Source organism: Sipha flava, unplaced genomic scaffold (genome assembly GCF_003268045.1).
Source record: "Sipha flava isolate LNK unplaced genomic scaffold, YSA_version1 221_pilon_pilon, whole genome shotgun sequence".
Lineage (NCBI taxonomy): Eukaryota > Metazoa > Arthropoda > Insecta > Hemiptera > Aphididae > Sipha > Sipha flava.
Genome location: NW_020272852.1, coordinates 318419 through 329499, shown reverse-complemented (window position 1 = coordinate 329499; position 11081 = coordinate 318419). Strand labels below are relative to the sequence as shown.

At 30.6% G+C, this 11081-nt stretch overlaps 2 protein-coding genes across 2 annotated transcripts; one reads left to right on the top strand and one right to left on the bottom strand.

Annotated features, from left to right (window-relative positions):
* Window positions 1-2135: 2135 nt before the first annotated feature.
* Window positions 2136-9693, bottom strand: LOC112683178. Its single transcript, XM_025554078.1, has 2 exons — window positions 9493-9693; window positions 2136-3249 (listed from the first exon to the last, which is right to left on the bottom strand). Exon 2 carries the CDS (start codon window positions 2866-2868, stop codon window positions 2362-2364), a length of 507 nt encoding a protein of 168 aa, XP_025409863.1. The 5' UTR covers window positions 2869-3249; window positions 9493-9693; the 3' UTR covers window positions 2136-2361.
* A 194-nt stretch (window positions 9694-9887) lies between these two features.
* On the top strand, window positions 9888-11081 carry LOC112683179 (kxDL motif-containing protein CG10681). The gene is made up of 4 exons (XM_025554079.1): window positions 9888-9921; window positions 10026-10211; window positions 10717-10916; window positions 10978-11081. The coding sequence occupies exons 2-4, from the start codon at window positions 10045-10047 to the stop codon at window positions 11079-11081; spliced, it is 471 nt and encodes a 156-aa protein (XP_025409864.1). The 5' UTR covers window positions 9888-9921; window positions 10026-10044.

The following is an 11081-nucleotide window of genomic DNA, read 5'->3' as shown; positions in this document are numbered from 1 at the left end:
ACAAGATTATCTTAATCTAACTTAATCTAACTTAATCCTAAATTAATCTAAGCTGTAAGCCGATATCTTCTATTTTTCATTTTTAAAAAATACATCTATTACATTATTTAAACTGATTTTTGCAGCAATATCACTTTCAACAGTTATAACCAACAAATCACTCAGACGATCATTTCCCATGATTAAGCGTAGATAGGTTTTATTTAATTTAAGGGGGAAAAAAACATTTATTGGAAGCAGTTACTACAGGCAAAAATAAAAAATATTTATAATTTTAAGAGTTTCAGTAAAAGCTTTAGGAAGTGCATTTAAAATTTTAGAAATAGAAAAAAGATCATGAATTCCATTATCTCGTTCTTTATTAGAATAATTTAAGTTTTTTGGTCATAAGAATTCAGTTTGAATTATTAAATTATCAATTTTAAAATGACTTTAATGATTAAGGAAAGACAATAAATAGGGACTTTTTACATTAAAATAATCAGGACTAGAAGATAAGAAAATATTACAAGTAAAAATTATTTCATTGTTAGAATTGCTGAAACGATTGTTAAGTTCATTCAAAAATCTAATATTCTTGTAAAATGCTCATATATCTATTTATAGCTTATACCAATTGGCAATTACCAAATATTGTGGCAATAAATAATTAACGCAATATTTTAAAAATTATAAAAATACGCTTGATTTTTCGCAAATGACGGCTTATGGCTAAACTACAACTACTGGCCCTTTGAGATACTTTTTAATCAGAGAGAGGCAAATGCCCCCCTTGTCACCCCCAAAATGATGCCACTGGTTAGATCGCGTACCTAACATCATTTACGGTGGACAGTGCCGAATTAAACATTTGTTGGCCCCTGGGCAATTAAGATTATGGGCCCTACAAAATTTTTTTTAACATACATCTTTAACATTATTATCGAATAATTAAAATAAATATCTTTAATGATAACCAACTATTATTAATAAATAAAATCATATTCATTACATTTTTTTAATTTGCAAGAAAAATTAATTATTATTGCTGCTCCTATAACTTAACATATATTTCATATTGAATTTTATCCCGTAAATTCATAAATAAAATACAGGTATTAATAAATAAATTAAAATATAATTTTCCGTTTTCACAGAGCCTCTTGAATGAGTGAGGCCCTAAGGCAGGCGCCTACTACGCCTAATGGGTAATCAATCCGGCACTGACGGCAGTGGTTGTGTAGTTGCTTAGCTCATTTTTATTCGGGTAGCTCAAATCTTAATCAAAAATAAATATTGTTTTTCATATTTTCATTGCGACTGTTCCATCGACACACAAGTATTTTGTATGATTTATTATATAAACTTAAAAAAACAATACTTAAGTCAAAGATTAATCCTAAATAATTAAGCTAATTCTAAATAAGAATTTAAACACAATATTACACCATTTTCTTAAAAAATTTTTCTCTTAAATTTATTATATTTTATCTATTTAAAAGTTTTTACAAAATCGAAATAAAATAAAATACATTTTCCCGTACTTGTGTCTCTCAATTTCAAGTTCAAATAGTTAACTTTTTAAATGTTTGATTTGTGGTGATTAATATGGTCAATTTTCAGTGTTTATGCAGTTAGATACCAATAAGATACATTGTACATTATATAAATTTATTTTGTATACCTATGATACATAATATATAGTATATAGTATATACTATATAGGGTAAAGTGAGGTATTTTCGTGGAATAGGCATTTTCGTGAGATTATTTGTTAAACGCATAACATAATTTCCTATTATACGATCGATTTGAAAATTACATTGATCCTTAAAATGACTATTTTTAAGGATCAATGTAATTTTCTAGTCAATCGTGTAATAGGGAATCACATTATACGTTCAACATATAGTATCATAAAATTGCCTATGTCACGGAAATACCTTACTTCACCCTATTATGTATCATAGGTATACAAAATAAATTTATATAATATACAATGTATCTTATTGGTATCTAACTGCATAAACACTGAAAATTGATCATATTAATCACCACAAATCAAACATATTATATATTATTATATTATATTATTATTATATTATATTATATACTATATAATATGTACATCTATATAAGTACATCGTTCAATTGATTAAGTTACGTTGCGTACATTTGGATTTATCTTACCGTTTTATACGCAAAACGCAACTAAACATAATTGAGCGATATACGTTACATAGGTACATATTACACAGTATATAATATAGTAGATATATGAAATGAATTGCCGCCACTTGTATAATGTATCTTATCCAATTTGTCTTAGATTGTATAATTTTTTCGCAGCTTATCGTATCCCATTTTTCACACTACCGTCGTTCACTTTTTTCCCTTTTTGCCACCGCCTTTTTTCCCTTTATTTTTCTTGGGTGCCTTAACTTTAGTTTCTGGAGCGGGCGCGGGAGGCTGGTAGTCTTCCTCCTGGAACTGTGTGTACACGTCCATCGGCTTCTCGACCTCCTTTGGTAGGCGCACCTCAATCTGCAAACAGGACATGTCGTTGGGATCGTTGTACCGCTTGCTCAGCCGCAGCACGAACACGTCCTCGTCCCCGTCGATTGGTAACCCGGTGACCGGTCCCACGACCCGGTCGGAGGTCACCGGCATCGTAGGCAGCACTTGCATCATGTCCTTCCGCTGCTGATAACTGTCCTTTCCAGCCGTACCGTCCACCATCCCTGGCCGCATCTGATAGTAGACCGCGCCAATTGGCCGCCCGTGTCGGTCCGTTTTCGGCTTCACGCCTTTGGCCACCGCCTCGTTCACGCCCAAGTGAACCGTAGCACGATCACCCCGTAGACCCACTTCACCGGGCTTCAGTCGCATGGTGTTATTATCCTTCCTAGGGTAGTTCGCTTCCGGCTTCTTATCCTTGGTGCACAGCTTCCACAACGTCTGCGAGAATACGAGGATTAAGTATAATGTACAACAGGCCAACTATTACAACGCGTGATTCCCAATCGTTTTCAAATTAATAACGATTTATATTTTACTCACGTCCGGTGCGAATTGCTTGTCTGGAATCTGATTTCGCTCGTTTTTGGCGCAACTGTTGTTTACGTGACCGACATCACGTGTTTCGGGTGGATTTATTCCCGAAACCGGGCCCAGTGTCGTTTGAAACATATCCCTCATCTTTTCCAGGGTTTTCATCGTACACCGGATCATTTTCGCTTCGTCTCTGCAGCAGCCTCCGTCGGATGATCGCTGTTTATTAAAAGACATTCGTAGATATTGGTTTTGCTTTTTAAGATGTTTTAAATTTCCTTCTGTGTTGGTGTTGTTTTGGAATGACTAACTAATTTAATTTTCCAAATGGGTCAACTATTTTAACAATATTTTATTTCTATGGTTACTTAATATTTGCAGAAATCATATACATATTAATAGTCAGCATAGCCGAGCGCAGGGGAATACATATGCAGCTGCATACCCTAAACATAAAAATAAATAAATATCATGACATATTTGGTCTTTAAGTATATATTATGTGATTTTGTATTTCATTATGATTTTTATTATATTTTTATATTTAGTCCCAGACATTTTTATTTATTTTTGAAACTCAAATTATATACTATTATAATGATTTAATGTATTAATGAAATTAAGAAATACTATGCTCCAAAAGAGATTAAATAGCTTTTAACTCCAGAGCAATTACTGACAATAAATTAAAATTCAAAAGATATTAGTGATATTAAAAACTGAACTGAACGCAGAATTGTTTTATAATCAATTATAATTATTTATCAAATTTATTTTATTTTTTCATCTAAATATATAACTGATTACGTTTTTTTTATTTACTCTATTTAAATATATTACTCAAACTATTTCAAGTATTATGTATTTAATTTTTTTTTTTTAATTTATTTTAATTACGAAGACAATTATAACAATAAAGAGTTTTCTATTCAGTCATTTTTTTAGGAAAAAAAATTTAAATTATAAAATAAACAGTTATTTAGATATTTGTGTGTATATTTTTACATTAATTTTGAAAGCTTAAATTAATTTTCAGTTGTGGTGGGGCATCTTTTTGGATACCTACCCTGTAAAAGGGGTTTGCGCACATCTATGGTAGTCATTACATTTATTATTTATGAAATAAAAGGTAATATTTCATAATTTCATAAATTAACATATTTAAATTTCAACACTTATCACTCGAGTTATTAGGTAGTAGTGTACATATTTGTAGGCCTTGAATTTTTATTCATAGGGTAATGAAATTGTTTTTATCAGAAAATCCTAGTTAGTGGACGTTCAACGGGGACTAGGTAAATTGGGCCCGCAATATTTTGTGTACATTTTGAAAGCGGTAAATTAAGTCCCGAGAAAAAAAAAAGATATTAGATAAGTTGGGTCCCGGGGAAAAAAAGGTAGTAGGTAAATTGAGTCCCAACTACTCACTATACTACCTCGTCGTAGTCGTTTTACAAATGACAATTTACACTGTTTCTATCGGTTATCGATTCCATTGTGATCAAATAACTTCGTAATATCGTAACTTTGATTATGTCTAATTAAGATACGTATATAGGCATATATATATATATATATATATATATATATATATATATATATGTATATATATACGTACATTAGTTTGTCGTATATCGTGTGTTAGTTATCAGTTAACACCAATATTGATGATAGTTCTTATGATTATACCATAGGCGCCAGGTTTTCAAAAATGTATTGGGTGCTCTTACCAATGTCAAGCAGTGGTGCACACAGGGTTGTAGGGCGATAAGGGGTTCCGCCTCCCCTCGAAATTTCTCCGAGGCATAGTATGATGTTAGGGCTATACAATATTTATTTCTATAGTAAATTATTAATAGAATAACACCCCTCCCCCGAAAAAATCCTGTGTGCCACTGACGTCAAGTATTAAATGAGGGGCTTTTCCCTTCGCTCCCTATACTAAATTTTCTATAAACTGGTAACTGCAAGAACTTTGTCACTTTTATAAAATTGATGATAAACATAAAACAAAAAGGTTTTCTTATTGATACAATGGTTACGACTATGAACAAAATATATTGTACTGTTCATAGGCGTGTGCACGGGGGTAGCCGGGTGGGCCGCGGCCCCCCTGTGAACTCTGGCTTTTTCTTTAATAAGTATATATCTATACTATACAAGACAGCGAACATTTTTACATTTTACATGAATAAAGTAAAGCCAGTTTTAATCTTATAGTATAGAATTGATATCTGTGAATAAATGTAATAAAGTTATTAGTTATTAATCAGACTAATTAGAACTTGCATATAATATAAAAATTGAAGATGTAATTGATACATTCAAAAACCTTACTCCCGTGGACAGAAGGATGAAGTTGTAAATAGTATAAAAATATGTAAATAAGGATTTCTTAGATATAAATTGTACAAGTTTAAATAGTATTTATTTTTATGTTTGCATATTGAATTAAATAAATAATTTTTAAATTTAAAATATTTAATTATACTAGTAGTCTTTAGTACAAGAATCTTTGGTCCACTTTTTCAAGGGCCCCTCCGCGGACAAAGTTTGCGCACGCCTATGGTACTGTTACATGATTACGACTTACAATTGCTTGTTTTTGTGTATTATCCACAATTTAAGATAATATCTATATAATATATCTTAATTCGTGGTATTATCAGGGGGGTGGACACAACACGGTGGCAACGAAATCAGCGGTCATTTTAATTGAGGTACTTTTGTTATCAAATTATAATCAGTGATACTGATATTGGTTATTAATTATAATTTCATTTATGTGATCTACCAAACAGTGTGAAACATGGTGACCTACTGGGTACCATGAAGTTTTTACTTGTGGATCGTTTTTTAAATAGTATGTCTACCATAATACAGGCTCATGTGCAGGATTTCAGAATGGGAAGTGTTTAAAAAAAAAAAAAATTATAAAATAGATTCATCGATGATTAAATAGTATTAGGTATACAGATATTTATATAAATTCTTTAAGTATATTAAAAACGTTTATATCGATATAATACTATAAAATGCAAATCATTGTTGTAGTAAATTTACAAATACAACTGTAATACATTTACACAAACACAATTTATATTTTTTTGGTAATGATGGGAGGTTAGGAGTTGACCCATGGTCATACTATAGTATAAGACTTATAAGTCCCCCAAATCTCAAACTCTTATTGCACCTAATACCTTGGAAACATTTGAAAATGCGCAGTAGCTTATAAAGAATATTACTACCGTTTCATAATGGAATAAAATGTTACTAACTTGCTACTGTACCTCAAATAGAATGGCTGACTGATTTCATTATTGTCCTATGCTGTCCATGTAATTTGTTATCAGTGTCCATTCTGTTTTATTGTGGTATTATCTTATGAAAACATCGGGAGAAATCAAAATGTACAGAAAAATATATTGCATCCAACAAAAGAAAAAATTTTATTTCTAATTTTGACTAACAAGGTTTTTCTGTGTAGCCGCTGATATCATACAATGAACATGGTGATAACGGTTTACCTATTATAATTAATATATTGGCACCCAATGAATATTTTCAATGGGTACTCGAGCACTCGATGTACTTGGCACCTATGGATTACACACAGACACGAGTGTACAAAATCTGAGTATTTTCACTATATTTTTCGTAGCGTGCATTGCGTACTATACGTCGATTTGAATTTGTTAAATTCGTATCTTTTAAGTTTTTACTAAAAATTTAATTAATATACTAATAATAAAACACAATAATATTAAAATTGACTTCTAATAAAATTACTAGATATTTAAAAAAAATAATTTACCTTGGACTTACTACCTTTTTTTCCCGGGACCCAACTTACCGAAAAAAGGTTATTTCGGACTCAATTTACCAACTCCCACAAAACAGTGCACTAGTGAGCCCACATAAGTCTGTTCGCCATCGTCCACAGCAAATGGGTATATCATGAAGTTCTGTTCATCGAATTTCGAAAAATGAAGTTAATCTGCATCCATGTATGATCCAGTTGACACAAGAATTGAAGCCAACAGATCATGGCAAGAGAAGATTATTTGTAGAATGGATTTTGAGCCAACACAACGCAGACTTCGCCAGCAGGATAATCTTCGGTGACGAGGCTCACTTCCACTTCTCTGGGCATGTTAATAAGTAAAACCGTCAAATTTGTTTATGTAAATAACCCGCAAGTCATCCAAGAATTGATGGAAGGAATCAGGCGGGTAATTGGCGGAATCAGTAGAGAGATGTGTGCGAAAGTGATCACCAATTTCAACGATCGTCCTATTGCATGTAGGAATCGCGGAAGTAGATATTTGCTCAACATAATTTTTTATCATTTAATAGGAGTTGTTTATGGTTGAAATAATTATTTTTTTTTTTAAATGTCGATGTTTTTTTGCTGAGCTATTGCGTTTTTAAAATATGCACTTCTGCTGGGACACCCTATATTATTTATACCCATAAGCGAAACTACAGGTTAGGCCAGTTAAGCCATGGCCTGATCTAATACTGTCTGGATATCATACTGACTTAGTAATTAAAAGAATTTAAAATTAAAATTTAATAATTCATTTCCACATCTAAAATGCCGAACATCTACACACGAATTGCGTCCCGAAAAAAAAAATGATAAGCGAGTACACGAATTGCGTTCGGGTTTGTTTAAACGATTACATGTACGATGTACTTTAAAGCATATTATAATTTTAGTTTGGCCGTTAATTCAAATTAAAGAATGCAGGTTTCATTTAGGTCAAAGTTGGTGGAGGAAAATTCAAACGGTTGGTTTAAGTCAAGAATACAAAAAAAATTCAGATATCAATATTTTTTTGGTCTCCCATTTTTAAAACCAGATGAAGTGGAGGATTGTTTTACGGACGATATTGTATCAGTTTTATCCGAGGATGAAAAAGTACAGCGATTTTCTGATTATATATTAAATACATACATAAAGCTTGATGGTGACTTCCCGCCTTCTGTGTGGGCAATGTATTCATGCTCTATAATTCGAACTACTGATAGTTGTGAAGCCTTTCACTCTAAGTTTAACAGTATGTTTTACTTAGCACACCCAAATATATTTCAATTTGTAGATGTTTTAAAAAATGTATAAAAAGAAACTTGTATTAAACAACGAAGTGTTCATGTAATTAAAACAGACGGATGATGATATGTGAAAAAGAAGATTATTTAAGATAAAATATGAAAGTGGCCAATTGACCCTTCTCGATTATATTAAGAAGGTATCATTCAAGTTTTTACCAGTTTTTTAATTTTCTAATTTTCTAATTTTCTAATTATAACTTTTTTTCATACTGTTTATTTTAATTATTTTATTACATTTCTATAATTTAAACCTACATATTTCGTTTTACTTACATATAATTTCATAACAACGATAAAAATCAATATTTTTAACCTACCGATGGTCATAATTTGTTATCGACAGTCCTAAGTCTGTATGAAATGGGAAGGAAATTAATGTTTTTATGTTGGAACGCGATTTGAGCAGTCGTTAAATATCTTTTAGACACAATTCACGTGGGAAAGGGATTTCGGGACGCAATTAATGTGCAGCGAAAATGTCTACAATGTTCTGTTTAAATAAATAAATAAATATATAAATATATATGTATATATACGTAATGCTTGGGTAACACCACTTGAATGTATTGTATTTATATATGTTTATAATTTGGCCTGTTCTAATGAAATTATCTAGTTTCGACTATGTTTATATCCAATATTATAATCTAATGTTCAACTTAGTTTTTTCCACAGTTGATTAGGCGTGTTCAATCATAATTTATCATTATATGAGCATTTCAGTTTATAACTCAGTATAATAATACAATTGACAGTGCATCATAGTTTTGTTGAGATGTATGTTACAGTATATACCTGGAATCAATATCATTAATCCCATGTAGTTATATGCTGAAAAATGATTCACAAGTATTTAAGCAAGTAAATACCTATATTATTTATACATATCTGTCACCATCTAGTATTATTAAAATATTTGAAATTACCTATTTAAAATAAAATATTTAACTCATAAAATATTGATATGTGTTATAAATTGAAAACTAATTAAAAAATGTAAAGATTCTTTAAGTAGGTATACTAATATCTCGACAGTAGTTATGAGAACTAGTAACCAGTACAATAAGCGCAAAAAAGATTAAAAAATTTACTATTATAACAATATGCACAAACATTCATTAACATAAATGTAATGTTTTTCATATGGGAATCAATATTTTAACATTTCTAGGAAATATAACTGACATCGCATATTATTTTTGAAGTCGTATTGAGTCTATAATGATTTAAACTTTTACAAAGAGTAAGGATCCGTGAATTTTGTTACTATGTCGAAAGACTAAGTAGGTACAACGGTCTTATTAAGGAAAAACGAAAATAAATAAGTTACTCATTTTTTACCTTTTTTCAAACGTCGTTCATTAATATTCACTATTCATTTTAGTAGTAGTATAAAATTACTTACGACCTACCACTAATACCGTAAGTCCGTAAATGTAGCAAATTTGAAAAAAACGGTGATTCAACGTTCAATAACATAAATTACAATAAAATAATGTATTTAGAGCAGTATGATAAATTCATAAACACAAAATTCTCAATGACACAGATTCTCATTTTTGATGGTTGGTATTAGTTAAGTTTTTTTTTTGAGGTTAGAATTCTAATCAAAAATGCATTTTATCAGCTATAATTCTTATCACGGGGAACAACTACCCATCTCATACTTTTCATAGATTTACAATATTAATTTATTAATGTATCACGATACGTAATTAAATAATAATGGTATGTTCGCATCGCCGTATCGTGTAAATTAATTTATCAGTCGTAAGTTTTCTTGTCTTAAACCAACTTTTGTACAATTACGCGAGTCTACTGATCATTTACCTATCGGTTATTTTATTTTTTTTTTTTAACGATTTTTCAACTAGAACCATCGAAATTAAGTGCATGTCTGTTTCGGAAAACGCGATGGCCGACACTTCCAGTGATTTGGACGAGACGCCCAGCATCGAGTGTTTTCAAAACTACACCGCGCCTGAGGTATTCATACAGGGCATCGCAGGCATTGTCAACCAAGAAGACGTTGAGTCCATGATCATCGCACAAAAAGAAATGTTCGTATTGTATACCAATATATAATATAACTCGACATTGAATTGTTTTCGGAGACTCTAATTCAGACATAGACACGTACTGTAATCTAAGAAAAGTTTACAAATAAAATGAAAATCATTTTTAATGCTGATGCATTTTGAGTATTAAAAATTATTCTAGAGCTACTTTGACTATCGTTAACTAACACAACTCAAAAAACAGTTTTTCAAACTTAAATAAAATCTATTAAATTAAAAAAAAGTTTTGTCTATTTGATCTTAACAATATTTTATGTACGGTATGTGCAATTGAAAACTCATAATACTATTGTGATGATAAATAAATGTAGTCATTTTCATCTTGGTCATAGTCAATTTTTATAGAAATGTATAATGGTGTATAAAATTAGAAAACAATTTGGAAAGATAAATATTTTCCTATACTGATTTTAACTATTTTGTGTAATTCTATCTCCTAGGTATAATTAATTTATCTAACAACCATTGTATTTTTGTTTGATATTAGGTTACAGCGTTTTGAGAAGACCAATGAAATGTTGACCAATTGTAATTCTCTGTCCATGAGCCATCTGAAGACGACCAGCCAAGAGATAAAGAAGCACACTCAAATACTCACTGAACTACGGAAAGACTTGGACAGTACTTTTAAAAGAATATCTACGATGAAAACAAAGATTATGTCGCAGTATCCAGATTTACAAAAAAGTATAAATAATTGAATTTATAAAATTTAATAATTTGTTATTATATTGCATTTGAATTATAGGCATTTCAGAAGCAAAGAAAAAAGAGTTGGAACAAAAGCCTGTTGAAAGTTCGTCAAGTGGTAGTGCTAGTACAGCTTCTCCGTATAATTCTGATACTAATTGA

Bases quoted from the DNA above. Each gene is read 5' to 3' on its own strand.
- LOC112683178 (XM_025554078.1), bottom strand. From the start codon at position 2,868: ATGCGACTGAAGCCCGGTGAAGTGGGTCTACGGGGTGATCGTGCTACG.
- LOC112683179 (XM_025554079.1), top strand. From the start codon at position 10,045: ATGTCTGTTTCGGAAAACGCGATGGCCGACACTTCCAGTGATTTGGAC. The intron at 10,212-10,716 runs GTTCGTATTGTA...GTTTGATATTAG, and splicing joins ATCATCGCACAAAAAGAAAT to GTTACAGCGTTTTGAGAAGA. The intron at 10,917-10,977 runs GTATAAATAATT...TTTGAATTATAG, and splicing joins GTATCCAGATTTACAAAAAA to GCATTTCAGAAGCAAAGAAA.